This window comes from Rhodnius prolixus, unplaced genomic scaffold (assembly GCF_049639745.1).
Source record: "Rhodnius prolixus isolate KJV_2025 unplaced genomic scaffold, Rpr scaffold_3, whole genome shotgun sequence".
NCBI lineage: Eukaryota > Metazoa > Arthropoda > Insecta > Hemiptera > Reduviidae > Rhodnius > Rhodnius prolixus.
The window spans coordinates 1,783,665-1,802,829 of NW_027411603.1; the positions used below are offsets into that span (position 1 = coordinate 1,783,665).

The 19,165-nt window shown below is 35.3% G+C and overlaps 3 protein-coding genes across 4 annotated transcripts in view; all 3 read left to right on the forward strand.

The window, feature by feature from the left end:
• LOC141453409 (uncharacterized) overlaps positions 1–19,165 on the forward strand; it is a 602,514-nt gene that overhangs the window by 155,862 nt on the left and 427,487 nt on the right. The window lies entirely within an intron of this gene.
• On the forward strand, positions 15,299–16,042 carry LOC141453411 (uncharacterized). The gene has a single exon (XM_074126616.1). The coding sequence runs from the start codon at positions 15,299–15,301 to the stop codon at positions 16,040–16,042; it is 744 nt and encodes a 247-aa protein (XP_073982717.1).
• Positions 17,235–18,461, forward strand: LOC141452198 (uncharacterized). Its single transcript, XM_074124119.1, has one exon. The coding sequence runs from the start codon at positions 17,235–17,237 to the stop codon at positions 18,459–18,461; it is 1,227 nt and encodes a 408-aa protein (XP_073980220.1).

Here is a 19,165-nt window from a genome sequence, read left to right on the forward strand (position 1 = left end):
AGAACTGAATTGTTATAAATGTCCAGTTTCCTTTATAACTGACTTAGTATTTGGGGCTTGATGATCGCGTCACTCTTTAAAGCAAGGTAATTCTGATATCAACACTCACATGACTTCCTGTAAGCCGCCAGGTCTTCTACGACTACTTCCTCACCCATTACAGATCGTTTGACCAAGTTACCATCCACGTTGACCCAAATTTACCAAGAAGCATCTCTTAACCATATCCATCTCTTACCCTCGCGTGTGAAATGTCCAATTAATGTCTAAGTTGGTTGAACATCGGTTCAGGCACTCAAGTAATGACGGCTTTATCAAGTTTTACCTCATCTCTAAGCAGATCTATTGATGTTTGGACTTATCTAGGTTGTGCCTAACAACTTGGGATATTTTTGTTAGCTAGTTAATGATTACAGAGGAGTTCTAGATGAGCTTTGAAGTCAGCATCTCTCTAATATTGATTCTAAGCTTCAAATAAGTTTAATTAATTAAGTTTAAGCAAAAAGCTTTGAGAGAAAGTCTTTTGCAAGTTTGGATCAGATTTTTTATTTTTTATTTTAACGATAAAAACGACTCAATTTCACAAATTCGCCACGATCTTGAGGTGGTTGCTCTTAATGCGATTAGAGGAATTAGAAAAAGACTAACGAAGAGTCATTAGCTCATTATGACTTGACCCGCTGCCACCCCGGTGTATTCGGTGAGTTTTCCCAGAACTCGAAGGGAAAACTCTCATTAATATTGTCCTGATTTTTTCTCCGGATTAGACTTGTCCTTTCTTTTTCTCTTTCCCCCCAACTAAAACTTCTCACTCTTCAGAGTTCAGTGCGTCCAACATTGCTATTCATGCCGACATTTCAGATGAAAAGCTAATCCGCTGGAAGTTTGGGGTGAAGTTATATTATAATCACTGGCGTTTAAAGACCGTTCGACAGATTTCCCTCTTCCCAGTGCCCGGGATGAATGTCAAACAAGGTAATGAAGTTTTTAAGTCTGTTTGAGGAATTAAATGGCTTCCATCTTGTTTTGGGCGCTTTGAGATCGTTTCACGTCCCTCGAGCCTTCTTCATCGCGCTATCTCTTTGATGTCGCTGATCCTCTTTACATCGAACCCAAAAATTCTTAGATACTACTTTAATACTGCCTGATTCAGGGTTCGAATTTGTATCAAAATAAGTAAGTGTTACTTACGCATAAAATTGTTTGCCCTATTTCCATGACCCTTGTCCATTCTGATTCAAATGTTTTCCGTACCAGAAAGAGCTTGTAACAGCAGCAGAGTTTGTGTGGGAAACATTACTTAACCCGAACTTAGGTAAACAATCATATTTGGAGTAGTGGATGGGATGGAATCTGCGAGTAGGAGATGAACCCCTAATTAAGGTGTAATTAAGACCCTTTTTACATTCTCCCACTCCAAGAGAAAGTACGTTAAATTTTCGAAATTCTTTAATCAACGGAAATACTTGTTTTCCTTGAAAACGAAAAATAAATCGATTTCAGGAGAAAAAGTCCGGATGTAGTTTGTGTGTTTATCGCTTCGTTTCAGCAGGCTTCACAGATAGTATTGCTTGAAATGAAGTGCCTTAGTATGCAAGCAGGTGCGTGCAGAATATTTTCATGTAACATGTGTATATCGCTGTTTGACTAGAAAACTTTTTATGTGAAAAATTCGCTTTAGGGTTTTCCTAGAATTAGAAATCGAGGGCTGAGAGTACGCTTCACTCTTATGATTCATTTCAGTGTAATGTACGATTCTGCGAACTGTAAAAAAAATAATGTGTTTTGAAATACCTAGTTGAAAAAAAAAAATAAGATTTCCAATCTTGAAAAGTGTAGAGTTAGGGAAAAAACATGAGACAGTTCATTTTCTCTAATTTTTTTATTCTAGTGTCACTTCCGGTAATCATTTTCTGGCGGAAATCAGACAAATGGAAGTTCGATTTTCCAGTTTTTTTGCGATCATTTCCGTTGGTGACTCCATCAATATAAGTCTTTAAGCTTAAAATCTTTATTTTCTCATCTTAGTGCACGTTTTCTATCAAGTTTATCGGAAGTCTTAATTCAGGGGTTCCCAACCTGGAGGTGCGAGACGATATTCCAGGGGACGTGAGATAATAATAGGATATCATTATAATTCAAATATTTTTCATATTTTTATTTCTCATGATTAAGATATTCATTCAGCTTCTTAGAAAACATCTCATTTGTTTTCATTTTATTGAGTATATCTCACATCTTGGGTGGTTATTATACTTTGTTTTGATGTGAGAAGATCACGTGTTAAGTAGAATAACCTGTGATATTGTTACCTCTCTGTTTATTTTTACAAAATCAGATGTCTTTGGTTCGTTATCTGTAATGCTCATTTTTAACTTGGATTTATTCTCGATGTTAATTTTAACCAGTTAAGCGTGGAATTTAGTTTAAAAAAAAAAACCACAGTGTGCGGAATTAAAATCAAACTATGACGTGTGTATACAAGTCGAACGCAGGACAAAACAACCAAACGTTTACAACGTCATAATAGTCACTGCAAGCACTTTTTCTGCAATCTCTCTCGGGGGCTTGAGATTACCAGAGCATTCTGTGCTCATTCAAAAATCTTGCACCGCCTTCACGTATGCAACGGCTCCAGTTAACTAGAGACGTAAGAGCTTTTACAAGGAAGAAAAGAGCTTTGAATTATGTACAAAATGAAATTATGCTCATACTGAGGTCTGAACCTCTATCTAAGGTGTAAACGGCATTGCACAAGGGTTGAGAGCTTCTATTTGTGTCTAATGCGGAGACCAAACATGTACCAACCACTTATCATTTGGCTGACTCCCACCTCCCCCTCCGTAACAATACTTGGCAGTTCTATTGGTAAGATAAAGGAAACATCCCCACCAAATAATATTCTTATTTTTTTTTTTTTTTTTTTTAATTAATTTAGGGCGCGTCAAACATCTATGGTTATTGGCGCCCGGAGCTTTTTTCAGTGCACTGCCGGCCTCCGGACAGTGTTCTCTCGTTACAGACAACACTGTTGTCCATCACCGGACAGTGAGCTGTAAGAAGCTCCTAGGAAGAGAAAAATCTAAGGGTCCAGCAGCTGGATTCGAGCCTGGGACCTCCGCGTGGGAGTCCAGTACGCTAACCGCATAGCTAATCCCTTCCCTATAATATTCTTATTGTATTGTATTAAAATTTCGAGTTTTTTTTGTAGTTAATGGTAATTTTATATTTTTCACAACGAGTATACACGTCGAACGCACCGTAATAGAGATTTGGTTTGACGTGTATTCACGGGAAACACGCTTAACTGGTTAATTTCAGGGGCTGTGAGATTCGAGTAAACTTTCTTTAGGGGCACGGCACGGGGCGAAAAAAAAAGGTTGGGGACCACTGGTTTAATTCCTCGCAGAATTAATTCACCATCGATATTAAGTAATCGACAAAAGTATTTGCCAGATCTTTATATTGAAAAAAAAAAAAAAAATTATTTGGTACAAAAGAAAAAGTTGAGAATTTACCAAAAAAGATAAGTTTTCTGTGAATTCCCAGTAAATAAATATATGGCCGACAGTTTTATTATCATAGATAATATCTTTATTCCAATCATTTTTCATGCCATAATATTCTTTTTATAAAAAAAGAATTTTGTATAAATAAAAAATAATAATAAAAAATATCTTTGAATTGCCGAAAATTTGGTATTCTATTTTGGTATTTTGCCCGCTTTTGTTATGTAACTGATGGCAAGAGATATTGTCCCTTATTATCGTTACATGTTTACAAAAACTTATTGTACATTTGTTTGTTTGTTTTGTTTTGTTTTTTGTTTTCTATTCATTAGAAGGCAAAGAAGTTATATAATATAAACAAAACAAAAAAGTTAGGACAAACAAAGAAGTGTGTAAAACTTTTTATTTAAATGGAACTTTATATTTATAAAGAAACAAAGACCCAATGCCTCCTAGTTAGCTATTTAAAATTATGACCCTCCCCTGGAATGTATTTTTTGCTTTACGTATTTCTCTTTTTTCGTATTTAAAAGTTTACAGTCAGACTCATGTACAAACACACTCACACACACACACACACGTGATAAACTTTATATATATTTTTATTTATTCATGTACGTATATATGTAATTTTTCCCTCACGCCTAAAGTTTATCGTTACAATTTTGTTTATTTTTTACTTCCTTCCGCTGTTTCTCTCTGTGTGTACATCAAGGTGTGGATGTTTTTGATACTAATTAACCCGTTTGTCATGATGAGTTTTTATTTCAAGTTTTTTTTATTGTGAGATGATATCCATTGATGATGAATCGCATTTTTTCATTGAGCTAGCTAGGGGTATATCTTGGAACGATGGAATGTAGTCTTATTGGAATGTAGATGGAAACGAGACATTTAGAGTTAAATTTTGGTTTCGTTTGAAACAGTGAAATCTTTAACTTCAAATATCTCCAAAACTACTCTATAGATTTTGTTTATATTTTACCTGTATATGAAGACAAGTATTGTCTATAATTGTATAAAATTTAGTAAAAATCTGTCGAGTAGGAATCGAGATATTTAGTGTTGAATTTTGGTTTCGTTCGAAACAGTGAAATTTTTAACTTCAAATATCTCGAAAACTACTCCACAGATTTTCTTTATATTTTACTTGTATATGGAGACAACTATTGTCTATAATTGTATAAAATTTAGTAAAAATCTGTCGAGTAGGAATCGAGATATTTAGTGTTGAATTTTGGTTTCGTTCGAAACAGTGAAATTTTTAACTTCAAATATCTCGAAAACTACTCCACAGATTTTCTGTATATTTTACTTGTATATGGAGACAACTATTGTCTATAATTGTAAAAAATGTTAGTAAAAATCTGTCGAATAGGAAACGAGATATTTAGTGTTGAATTTTGGTTTCGTTTGAAACAGTGAAATCTTTAACTTCAAATATCTGGACAACTATTTGATAGATTTTGTTTATATTATAGAATTATAGATATAGTTTATATTGCACAATTATAGAATCTCTTTGTCTTTCCGGTGTTAGTTGGGCCAATGAACGGGTGAGGTGATAGCTCAGGTAATGTGAGTAAATAGGTAAATCACCTTCGGCATATTGACTCTAGCATAGGTACTTGAGGCAGCGGCAGTACGTTTTTCCCACTGGGAGTGACATCAGGTCTCCCCTGGGAAGGTGGAGTCGTGGACATAATTTGATGGATGAAGTCGAAACGCCAGCCAGACATCTGACAAATGGATGCTGGCTGGGGAAAGCTGCCACTCTCTGGCACCAGAGTATTGTCAGCAACTCCCATATTTCAACCCTTCCTCTTCTTCCGTTCTGGTAGTTTTTTCCAAAGATTTTTTTTGCCGGCTCCCCCTCCCCCAATCCCGCATATTCTTTACGCCCAGCGACCTCTTTGTGGTAGTGACGTCGTCTCCCCGGATATCCTTTTGTACCCTCACAAGCGCATCGCTATGGTTGTCAGCACTCAAGTTCGCCCAGTCGATGCTAACCGATTAAATAAGCATCATTTAATGTACTCACATACATTATAACCTCTGTGTAATATATTGTCTTCATATTTCCCATTTAAAATCAAAGGAAAAATGAATTTTCACTTTTCCTTTCCCCGTATTGCGATCGAGCAGAAATTCAGTTTCGACTTTTCACCGCAAGCACAAGTTTGGAGCTCTCCTGAACAAAGAGAAAGGGCTTAAAAAAAAAATGCTCTTCTAAGAGCTACAGCAGTGATTCAATCCGTCTAGCATGCACGTTTAGAGTGTAGAGATTTCGACTTCAATTGCTCAAATAGAAATCACAACATCAAATTAATTACCTCTGATGATGGCAGACATTCCTAAACCGGTCAGTGATACAAACGGCTACTAGCGATAAATTCATCATTTTAAAGTTAAATAATAAAATTAATCGATTTAATCATTTTTGTTTAAATATTGTAATCAGAATTTAATCGTATAAATTAATCGTACTTTTAATCATTATCCAACGAACTAATCGGCTAAATATCAGATTTAATCGTTAATCCAATTAATTTAATCCAATTTAAAAAAAGCTATTACCTAAATATGAATGTTTAATTCAACTTTAATTTTAATCACCGAATCGATTAAATTTTCGCCATAACTTAATTTTGATTAAATTGTTTATTGGGTTTAATTTCCGTTTTTGGCCGTAGGGTTTTATTTTAATTTAAATCGACTTCCTTGTTCTAGAAACCATTATATTGTTGATACGACGAAGATAATGAAATAAAGGCATCAACTAGGACCGGAAGAAAGTAGCTTACTACTTCTTTGTCGATTTCAGCAAAGGCCAAGTTAACCCTGCTGCTAAAGTAACGCCAGTTTCATACGAGCTGTGGCTATTAAATAACGAGACTGATGATGCTACAGAAGAACTATGCATGCGCCAAATCCTAACGACCGACAGCTGGGCACAGCGTAAAGCCTTCTCTTTTGATTGCAGCGTCTCACGTGTTTGTAGAGAAATCTGTGCTTGACCGGAACCGTCGTTTGTGTAAGAGGTGTTAGTTTCGTTTTGCCGTGATAACATGAAGTACTACACAGTATATAGTAGAGCAACGGAATCTCGTGAAATTTCACATCAAAACTTGGTAAAACCGCTACTGAAACTTATCTTTTATTAAAAGAAGTTTTGTGGCGATGAATGTTTATCACGTGGGCAGGTTTTTGAGTGGTTCAAGCGTTTCCAAGATGGCCGAAAAGACGTCGGAGATGATGACGCGACCCAGGTCGCCCTTCCCCATCTAAAACTGATGAAAATGTCGATTATAATTAATCAACATTACTACCGGTGAGGTGCTTGCTCAACTCTGGTGAAAGAATAAGGGAAAAAACGACCCGATTTGTGGAAGAACAAGTCACGGGGTTCTCCATCAAGACAACGCGCCGGCTCACACTGCATTGTCTGTCACAAGACGTTTCTAGCCAAGTACAACATCCCAGTTTCTAGGCCTCATCCGCCTTATTCGCCTCGCCTGGCCTCCATGTGACTTTTATCTCTTCCCCCCAAAGTCAAATCTGCATTAAAAGGAACACGATTTCAGTCCGTTGAAGCTGTGAAAGAAAAAGCGGTACGCGTCACGCAGGAGCTCAGACAGAAAAAGACTTCCAGCACTGTTTCGGAACAATGGCAAATTCGCATGGAGCGTTGTAGGGATAGGGGAGGGGTGTGCATTGAAGTTGATAATAACATTATGTATAAATTTAAAATAAAATATTTTACAGCAATAGTCTCGTTATTTAATAGCCACACCTCGTAGTGTTTGCCTTCTTCGTGTCTATAATAAATTCAAAGAAGAATGTAGACCCTTACTTATAGTTATTGAAATGAAACTAATTGTGGAAAATAACTGGATTCAATGAAAATACATCAATTGATGTGAAAAACAAGTTGGAACTCGGCGATAGCAGAAAGCGAGAATTTTTCTCAGATTTGCTTTTCATTACGTCTGTTATTAAGTGAAAGCAATGAAAATAATAAAAGAAAATTCCAAAAAAATGTAATATCAGTGGAAATTCCGACAGTATTATTAAGGGGAAATTTAATTAAATTCTTTTAGAATTTCCCTCATTTTTCCAATTAATAAAGGTATAGTTGCAGGTAATAACTCTGCGCTCAAGTTTGGTAAGTTTAGCTTATTGATTTTCAGCTTTTGTAATGCTCGCACAATGAATTTCCTTCACCCGCTAGTTTCCTCTTGAATGGAAAATATTGAAAATTATGTCTTTTCATTTTATACTTCCCTTTTGATTAGGATTTAACTGAAAAGGGGAAATATTTTATGTCCAAAATTTACTTTTAAAGGGAGGCGTTGCGATCGTTAAATGTACGTAGTGGGGTTTTCCTTTGGGAAAACCAGCTTTTCCAGCTTCATAAAACTGCACATTACCGAAATGGCACTTCTAACCCTTCAAAGAAGCCCATAAGTTTCCTGGGAAAATTATTCAGATAAATAACTGTAGATGTAAGAGAAGAAGCACATTAGAAGTTTCGAAACAATCCCAGGAAGTAAAGGTGGTTCTCCCGGTTCAGGGATTATTTCTTCCGAACTCCGGAAATTAACCCTCCTTTATTAACGTACAAGCCCCCAAGAACGTCACCCTAGATGTACAGGAAAGCCTACCCACACCTTTCTCCACTAGTGCCCTTAATCGATTTTTTATTGAGGGTGGGGGGAAATGTCACAACCAGAAATTGGATCAAAATGAGAGCGTAAAACAATGTTTAAAGAAAAATCTCAGAAAATGGGGAATCCTTTCTGAGAAATTGTATTTTCCTTTCTGAGATTTTTCATTTAGTCGATATTTTGATCACATTCATAGTGAGACTGTGGGATCTCAAGATCGATACTTCCCGTAAAAAGTTGACGTCAAAAAATTCAATACGATCACAAAATACCCACCGTACTTAGTAAGTGAAATTCTATCCAGAGAATGGGTTATAAGAGGAAATCTAGTAAGGGTTCATATTTTTAATTCAATATTGAATGAGATGAGAGCAGCAGAACCACAGCTGTTCCGTCAATAAATTGTAACCGTTTGAAATTTATATAAAGGCTTTTGTAGCAGAACAATGCCTGGAGTGGAGTGTAATTCTGATGTTAATCCCTCCCTGCTAAGCCGCCGGACCCACAGGACATTCCTGCGGGTTCACCAGGCTCAATAACACACGCACCACTTAATTGGCTGCCCAAAGCACACCATGCTCTTAGACTATTGGACCTGCTGTGTGGTCGGTCAAATGACTATATTTTGGCCAATGAGCTTTATTTTTATTCAATGTAAAGATTTTTCATTGTGAATTTTTCACGGGATGTATCTGTGAAAAGAGGGTAATCCATAACAATTTTCAATCTGACATTTCAACTAGCCGTCACCAGAGGTCACGACAATAAGTTTTTGGGGAAAAAAAGGTCCAAAGTACCACCTTTACTAATTTAGGGGAGTCCCACTAAACTTTGTAGTGACGTAAATCTTCTATGTGAATACATTTATCGGAGTAAAAATTTTTCTTAAAGTAGTTCAGGAAGAGAGATGATGTTAAGCATTCCTCTACATGAGGGTGTTTCAGAAAAATGATGACTTTTAAATTTTAAAGAGCGCCGGGCGGAAAATCAAAAGTTCATTTAAAAACAAAAAGTTTGGGTCCGTATTAGAGCAAAATCGATTAATATTTAGAGGTCGCTACCATTGATCGAAAGTTTTTTGTTTTGCTTTTTCTTTTATAAAAAATCTTAATTAAATGTTTTGTAACTTTTCAAATAATTAGCAAAACATGTAATTGTACAAAGTTTATTTAAATATAATTTGCTATAAAGACAATGCAGTTGGAATCATTTTAATGGCCAATTTACTTTCAAAGTTATGAATAATTAAAGAAGCTGTATTTAAAAAAAAAAATTATTAAGAAAAATATACATTTTTGAAAAATTTCGATTAATTATCGTTAAAATCACTTCATTTTTTATGTGTTTCGTACAGAATTTAAAAAACAAATAATTTTGGTCACTAAAACGTCTAAATTAGGGAATATTTTGCATTTATTATTATAATTTGAAATTTATTGATTAATAGTAAATTAATCAACGCACCTAGGGGACAGATTTTCCAACGAGGGCGAAGCAGTTAACTAGTTAATAATATTAAAGAACTAAGGCTGTGATTTGAAAACACGTAAAATTGTAAACAAACTATTTACTTACTTTTAAGCAAAAGTCTTTTTATTACTTCAATTTTAGTACTTCAATTTTAGCTAAAAAGCCGCGCGCGAGCTCATATTCTTGCCCAGTAACATGTATAGTAAAGGAAATATCCCTCCTCTCCCGTGTAAAGCGCGCTAAAATCTTCTCTTTTGATATGCGATTAAAAGCATTAACACACGACAGGAGTATTAACGAGATTAACGCTGGTGTACGGATGGCTTAACTGGATTATCACCAGTTTGTGGTGGAGGGAAGAGCAGGATCCAGTGAACAGCAGCGGCTGAAATACTGATCCCCCCAGCATTCATCAATGTTTGTTTTAAAGGAAAAATATAATTTTTTTCATTCGTTTTTTTTGGGATAAAAGTTTGGGGAATTAAGAGAATGACGTCAGTATGGTCTGCGCCAGAGGTAAAGCAGTAAACTGAGGAAGAGAGAGAGAGATAGGACCTAGCGGGACTTGCGGGAGATTCCCAGACATTAAGTAAGGATAAAATAGTTTAACAATATGAAATGTTCAACAATTCTCACAAAGCAATACTCAATAAACCGGATGCAACGAGATAACTTTTAAAAGAAGTAATTCTAAGTGGAGAACGAATTGCTCACATGGGAACAGTTTCAATAGCCCACAGACGGGAGCTTTAAATAGGGGAGCAACCCTAAATGGAAGTAACAGGACTGAATGGAAACCAAGCGCTTGCCTCCTTTTCTCCCACTTCTCTGCGGTGAGGAAAAGCACTTACAAGGTCGGTTTTCCAGCATAGAATTTCCACAGCAAAAATAACCATTGAATAGAGTTTCTCAACAGATTTAAAAATTATTCATTAAAAACAATTTTTTTTTTTGCCTTTTTCAAGATGACGTCACAATAAATACGTTTTGTTTTTAATTTTTCCATAATCTTCAGGATGAAGTCACAGGAGGGTGTTAAGAATTACTTAAGAAGAAGAAAAAAAAAAAAAATCTGCCGACATTAACTAAATGAGGGATAAAATTAAGCTGCCGGAAGTTCTCCATAATGAAGTATTTACAGAAGGAAGGGTGTGGGTGCGCGGGCCGGGGGGAGCAGTATCTTCCGCTCTGTTATCTACCATCTAAAATGTTTCCCTGAGATGAAGCTGGAGAGAAAAGTTCAATGTAAGGATAATTCATTTCAGTAGAGGGAAAAAGAGAGATCTGGCGCATTACGTCATCAACGTCGGATCCAAATCCCCTCCTTCCTTCATGTGGGTTGGGGGGTTGGGGGTCAGGTTAATATAAGAAAAAAAGTTTTTTAAAATACTCCTAGCTTCGATCCTGCGATCTTTTACTCTAAAGTCAGCAACTCTAACCACTAGACCATCAGTGTTACTGGTAAAAATATGTATTATTTAAGGTCTATCAAGTTGGGGCGGTCACTCCGCCTTTCCTCGCCGTAGCTGTGCCGATGGAGCGTGAGGTGTATGTGTGTGTGTGTGTGTGGGGGGGGGGATGTATTGCATTCTCCACAGCTTCATCTCTGTTCACGGTTAGATCCCCCCCCCCTATTCGATGGTTAGGAGGGTGCTCTTCCACGTCCCTAGCTGTACAGTTCCTCAAGTAACTTCCGTTATACCACCTCCTCTCTCAGTTTAATTTTTTACCGATATTTTTTTAAACGTTTTGGTGAAGAGTGAGTGGGGGGGGGGATCTACAAGACTTTCAGTGATTTCTACTTTTATAACATCAGTTTTACGCAAACATGGCTATGAGTGAAATGGGTCTGCAGCTGACTACAAGTTTTCCACTCAACAAAAACAACTCCAAGGTATTGATTACTGGTCTCTCCCAAGATTATGTGCCTCTAATAGCGGTGAGATCGAGAAAAGATGTTATTTATCTAGATGTTGAAGACTGGACAACTTTGAAGTCAAGCATGCAGACTTTCAGTGACTTCTTCAATGGGAAAGAAGCAGTTTCTCCAAGTGAAATCAACCTTAACAAAGCAACAATATATTTTATTAAGTTCACGCACAAGATGATTTCCATCCAGGGGAAAGCAACTTGGTTGGAGAACCTTCTAAGTTTTCAACCTACGAAAATCAACCTGCTAAGAAATGAATACTTAAAACTTCAAAGCTTGTTAAAAGATGTAAATGTTCAATTGGATTATTTATCAAAACTTTGTGTTCCTAATACATTATTTCCATATTATAAAGAAAATTAATAAACATTTTCACCCGCAAACTAAGTTTTTTTTATATTTTATAAATTCCTCTAAAATATTTTTAGTAAGGAGAGGATAAGAGAGAAAAAAAACCTACACAAACTTTATTATTCTACTAAATCATTTTTATTTATCCAAGAGGGTTTCTTAAACCCTAACCACTTTACATACAGCTTATCATTTTTACGTCTTAGTATTTTTTCTACAAGATATACATCTTTATATTTAGTTTTCTGCAGTTCTTGTGCATAAAATGCTCCTTGAATAGGCTGTCCTGTTAAATCTTCCAACAAGTAAGTATATGGGATAGTGTTACGGACATTTATAATTTTAAATACTTCAGTGCTCCAATTGGGTGTGTAACCTCTGCTAAATATAGTTCTCTTTTTCGAAACACGTACAAAGTCTCCTTCTTTAAAACGTTGTTTATCTTTCCTTTTTACTTTAGAAGAGTATACATTAGCTAGTAAGAATGCTTCATTGCTAAAATTTACTTCCGATGGTGTCATACCAACAGTATGGTGTACTTTGTTGTTGTAGGTATTTATGAGATCAGGTAAGTTCTTTGTATAACTGTAGTTTCCTCTGAGACTAAATAAGCGATACAGCATAGATTTAAAGGTTCTATTAAATCGTTCAACAATTGAACTTTTAACTTGGCTGTAAGTACTATAGTGATTAATGTTGTGCTTCTTCATGAGTTTTGTAAAGGAAAAATTGTAGAATTCCTTCCCATTATCAGTCTGAATATTTTTTGGTACTCTTTCACTTGAAATAAAAATATTATTCATAGCTTGAGTGATATCTTTAGCGCTTTTGGACTTAACAGGCTCCACCCAGGCATACTTTGAAAAACAATCAATCACTGCTAATATATATTTGTAACCACTATTTTGACGAGCATATGGTATCATTTCCATTAAATCAGCTTGCCATAAATCATCAATACCTTTGAGCAATGTACGCCTTCGAGGGTAGCGTGAACGTGCTGGTCTATGAAGTTCAACAACTACTGCCTCTTTGCTAGACATGTCTTTATGGTTCAAAAATCGTTTTAAGCGTAGCTGCAGTTATAGGAACATTTGGGTTCAATAAACTTAATCGGTTCCTAAAAACAGTGAATAAACCGCGCACAAAATTATCTGTAACTTTTTTTCGGGCTTCGTCGTACGTTTCTAAAAGATAACGTTTACTAACAAACTGTTCTTGTAAATATGTATTTGTTACTAAATCTAACTTTTTTATATACTTTTCCAATCCTTCAGTTACAAATTGTTCAAGATAAATCTTATTAACAGCATCTGAACTACCAACTGGACTATTGATTCCGAGTATTCGTTTATTTTCAAAGTCTATAAATTCTCCATCTTCATCATCACTAGCATGAAATACTGTTTTTAAGTGATGCAAAGGTCTGCCAAACTTGTCTATAGACATATCGAAAACCAAACAACAACTGATAATTTATTCCTCAAGTAATTCCTAATAAATAATATCAGCCTCTCTCAACTCTTCGATTATAGAATGAATTTCATTTCCATGTCCAGTGTGACCAGCACTTGTTGATGCATATAAGAGCCGAAGTCGATCCACTAATTCATTTGGATCATCCCAGTATTCATAAACATTTTGCCCAACATCCATACCTTTACCAGTAGTAGTGGTCGTATATCTTAGACCGTATCTTCTTTGAATAGGCTTTGTTGCAATTGTAGTCCGAGGTGTCCTAGTAACTTGATCTGCAGTTGATGGTGGTGTGAAATAGGGTTGAGCCGACTGTTCACCCATAGAAGGATAAAATAAAGGAGCTATAATATTTTTGTATTTGAATCCTTTGCTGGAGCTAAGAGGTTTTTCATCACTAAATTGTTGTTTGTGTGCGTTACTAACTTCTAAAATATCCTTATAATTTTCCAAATCTTCTACAGTGTATTTGTTAGGCTTTTTTAAAAATAATAATTGTAATAACCCAGGAGTACCTTTATACCAGTTTCCATTTACATTGATATCATTATCATCAATGGCTACATGTGCATTTCCTATCGTCATGCCTCCAGTAGGTAACATTCTAATGCCGTATCTATCATCTAGATCTTTAGTATCTGAAGTCATATGTTTCAATAAATACGGTTTTATTAAAGATCCTATCTCTTCTACTTCTTCTAAGCTTTTCTCCAATTCCTCTTTACTATGTATTTGTTTAATTTGCTCTAGAGGAGAATCATCATCTTCAAACGTCTCTTCTTCCATTTTAATATCTAAAATATCCTTTCGTGGTATAGGAGTTGAAGCTTTAAGCGGTAATTTGACTTCTTCTTCTTCTTCTTCTTTAAGCGGTAATTTAACATCTTCTTCAAGCGATGTCTTAGAAGTTGAAGTGTCAGATTTTAAAGTAGGTTTTTTCGAACGCTTTTTACTCTGTTCAACTAACTCTTGAAGCGGTTCTGTAATGGGCTTTAAACTTCTTTCCAGATCTTGCTGTGATAATTGAAGACCTCTCTTTAAAGTTTTGAATTTTTCTCGCAGAGATTTAGAAGTTTTGATAAGATGCTGTGTAACTTTAGGATCCATAATGAAAAATGATAGACTAATGGAAAATATTGCTCTATATATAGATGAATGTATCTAAACCTTTTCGAAATCTCCCATTATTTAAGTCTCTTGTTTTATCTATAGTTAAAAAACCATAAGGCTCATTCCAGCAGACTTCACACATCTTTTTAAAATTATTAAATGACACACTTGGTGAACTCACATGATCGTTATAAATATGCCTTAAATTTAAATCATCTTGCGTGAAAATAATAATAAAATTGGCATTATCGCGTATAAGATGTTTAGGGATCCTTGCATAACTCTGTGTTAAATAGAAACAGTCAATACCTCTATGACGAGCCATACTGTAATATTGTCTAATTATGTCCTGTTGGTCCATTGAAATATCATCAAATACAATAATGGAATTCCTTTCAGCATCATCAGGAGTGATTACCTGTTGCGTATCATTGATTTTGTGAAATCCTATTTCCGGTACTAGTTTAAATACGCTTTCTAAATATAAATACTTTTCTTGTTCTAGAGATCGGCTACATAAGTATACATTTACAAATTTTAATCCATTCGGTTGTAAAAGCAAACAAGCTATGAAATTGGTTTTACCAGACCCTGAACTTCCACAGATAAGTGCACGTATATTGTCGGGTAACAATTGGCCATGGTGAGCCTCATTTGCTTCCTGACCTGAAGGAAACAAGTTATATACACGTAAGCATTCACTTTGCTTCTCTAATCTCATACTGATGATGATAAGTTTGATATGCGGCCTATATAAATAGAATCAGTCCTAAATACTCATCATAATGGGAAAGAAAACGACAGGGAAAGGTCTAATAAATTCAGTGATTAACAAGCTTCCATTTGAAGCGCATATTCCAGGATATAGATTTTGTGGACCCGGAACTAAATTACAGGAAAGATTAGCCCGGGGCGATAAAGGTATTAATCCTTTAGACGAGGCCTGTAAGGAGCATGACATTGCTTATTTTAAAAACAAAGATTTGAAATCGAGGCATAAAGCTGATCGCATCTTAGCGGAAAAAGCTTGGCAAAGAACAAAGTCAAGTGACTCATCTTTTGGTGAAAAAGCAGCTGCTTGGGCAGTTACAAACGCGATGAAAGCGAAAGTAAAATTAGGTGGTGGTAGTGCAGACAAGAAGAAGAAAAAAACTATCAAAGATATAATAAGTGCAGCTCGCGTCACATCACCTACATCAATTAGTGGAGCCTCCAAAACGGCACTCAAAAAAGCTAAAACGTTTTTATCAAAATCTAAATTAAACAAATTACCAAGAATATTGCCAGTTCCAAGAATTGGAGGTATTCTCCCTTTTCTGGTGCCATTATTTGCAGGTTTGTCCGCTCTAGGAAGTCTAGCAGGTGGAGCAGCTGCGGTTGCTAAGGCAGTTAAAGATACGAGGGATGCTAGAGATCGTCTAGAAGAAATGAGACGTCACAATCAGAAGATGGAGGAGCAAAAAATTGGGCAAGGTTTCTACCTTAAACCTTATAAAAAAGGATATGGTCTTTATATTAAGCAAGATTGACTACTACCTAACAGAGCTCTCACAAATATAGAGTTGATGAAATTTGCCAAAAACATACCTCATTTTAGAGGTGTTTATATGCGTGATTCATTGCCGAATTTTCCTAAAATTAATGAATGTGCTATTGTAAATCTAGATTCAGTGCAAAACATAGGTACTCATTGGGTCGCCTATATTAAAAAAAATGATAAAGTAATTTATTTCGATCCTTATGGAAATCTAAGACCACCATTAGAACTCCTACATTATTTCAGAAACTGTGATATTACATACAATCGTAAAAGATATCAAGATTGGAATACACCATATTGCGGACATTTCTGTTTGAAATTTCTATATAATAACGTTGAATAAGCATTTACGGAATTCAGTCATGTCGTACACCTTTACCTTAACAGGAACTTCAAGCATTCTTAGTGCCGATCTTTTTCCACCAATTAATTTATTAGACAGTGGTGGTGATTATAGCATTGGTTTATTAAGTTTTCAGTCATACAATTCCATACCGAATATCATTGAAGGATTTAACAATCTTTTTCATTATGGAGAAAATGTTATTAGTTTACCTACAGGAACTTATGAAGTGGAAGCTATAGCACGTTATCTAAAATCACATATTAATTCACCAGATTCATTGAAACTAAAAGGTAATACCAACACACTGAAGGTGGAATTAACATGCACACAACCTGTTTACTTCAATAAAGAACATTCGATTGGTCCTTTACTGGGCTTTACTAAACATGAGGTGTTAGAAAAAATGATCACTCATAAATCGGACGAAATTGTACAGATTCATAGTGTCAATACAGTTGCAATTAACTGTAATATAGCATCCGGTTCATATAGAAACGGGAAACCAGGACATACTATATACGAATTTTCACCATTAGTTCCTCCAGGATTTAAAATCGTGCAAGAACCTTCTCCAGTCATTTACTTTCCAGTTATCGGTGAAGTAATCAACAATATAACACTTGCTATAACAGATCAAAACCAGAACTTGGTGGATTTTCGCGGAGAAACAATTACCATCAGATTGCATCTAAAGAAAAATGGGTATTGATTTTCGAAAGTATAAAATGGATTACGCTGAAGTGAAATCAGCTAGTATTCAACGATTACCCTACCGAGCGTTAACACCATCAAATATATACTTTCTACAAAGTATAGGACTTTTGATTAAACCAAAATGGAAGAAATACTAGATGTGAATAAAAAAGTGAATTTTGAGGAGAGAATAACAGACTTTGAATTTCACTCTCATCAGCCTTTCAACCAATCATTCGAAAATTCTGACGAAATAATAATCGCGGTTCAACATCAAGACATCTACACTGTTCCGGCCAAAAGTTTTCTATATATTCAAGGACAATTGATTAAAGAAGGTTCTAAAACTATCGATCCAAGTGAACTGAGAATAGTAAGAAATGGATTTTTGTTTTTGTTTGATGAAATCAAGTATCAGTTGAATGGTGTGCTGGTTGATCACGTTAGAAATCCAGGAATCACAAGTACATTAAAAAACTATGCATCTCTTAGTCCAGATAAGGCGTCAGGAATGGAGATGAGCGGCTGGATGATGCCTACTGAATACGTTAAATTAGCTGATGAAAATGGTAATTTTGATGCTTGCATTCCACTAGACATTGTTATGGGATTCTTTGAAGATTACAATCAAATAATTCTAAATGGAAAACATGAGTTAATTCTACATCGCAGTAGAACGGATAATGATAGCATTCAAGTTTTAAAAGATCACCCCAATGTTAAAGCTTCTATTAAACTAAAATCTGTGCAATGGAAAATGCCATATGTTAAAGTGTCTGATGAACAAAGGTTAAAGTTTTTAAGTTTAGTCAATAAAGGAAAAACCGTTCACATGGCATTTAGATCATGGGACCTCGTAGAGAACCCCTCTCTGCCTACTAATACTAACAAGCAAACTTGGTCTGTGAAGACATCAACAAATCTAGAAAAGCCCCGTTATATCATAATTGCATTTCAAACAAATAAAAAGAATAATGCAGAAAGTGATATGTCTCAGTTTAATCACTGTAGTATATCAAATGTAAAGTTACATCTAAATTCTGAAGTTTATCCTTATGATGATCTCAACATAGATTTTTCCAAGAATCATTTTACGGTTCTTTATTATATGTATCGAAATTTTCAACATAGCTACTATGCTAAAGAAAATCAGCCTCTTTTAAGCAGAGAAGAATTTAGGGATGAAGGTCCTATTATAGTTATAGATTGTTCTCGTCAATCAGAGGCAATCAGATCATCTTCAGTTGATATTAGAATAGATCTAGAAACAACGGAAAATTTTAAAGCCAATACAACAGTCTATGCATTAATCTTGCACGACGCTTTAGTTCAATATGACCCATTATCCGGTTTAGTTAGGAGAATATAAGTGGAAGTGGGGGGTTAGTATTTAATTGAGGAAGATTTTGTAGAAGAAATTCAGTTTTCACAATGCGTGCGGCTGTGATTGACTTCCAGGGTTACCTTACTCCTCAAAACTGTTATATCGCCAAGGAAGTGACTATCATAGATTTGGACTACCCTACAGTGTTTTGGCACTGGTTATTCAAACCCCCATCTCAAGAAAATGCTCAAAATTTATCTGCAAATAAATGGATATTTCATAACCTTCATGGATTAAATTGGTATGATGGAGATGTGGAATATTCCGAATTAAGAAGCTTATGTCAGAAATCAACTGAAAATTTTACCATTCTTTTTGCTAAAGGACTTGAAAAATCTATATTTCTTGAAGAACTTATAGGAAAAGAAGTCTTTGACCTCCAAGATTTTGGCTGTCCATCACTGAAATGTCTCACTTCAACGTTGGAATTCACTAAATGCATCTACCATTGCGGAAGGAAATCCAACTGTTCATTAAAATTTGCAAAAATATTGGTTGATTGGATTTCAAGGAACAGATCAAAGGTGGATCTCTATGATGCAAAAATAAGGGAAAAAACATTTAGCCATTGGACTTATCCTCTTTCCTCAGAATTTTTAGCATATCATGGCTTTTTCAAAACAAGAAATCATAGTGTAAAATGTATTTTTTGTGGACTCGAATTAGAAAGTAATATTAAGAAGTGTCCC

Bases quoted from the DNA above. Each gene is read 5' to 3' on its own strand.
- LOC141452198 (XM_074124119.1), top strand. From the start codon at position 17,235: ATGGAAGAAATACTAGATGTGAATAAAAAAGTGAATTTTGAGGAGAGA.
- LOC141453411 (XM_074126616.1), top strand. From the start codon at position 15,299: ATGGGAAAGAAAACGACAGGGAAAGGTCTAATAAATTCAGTGATTAAC.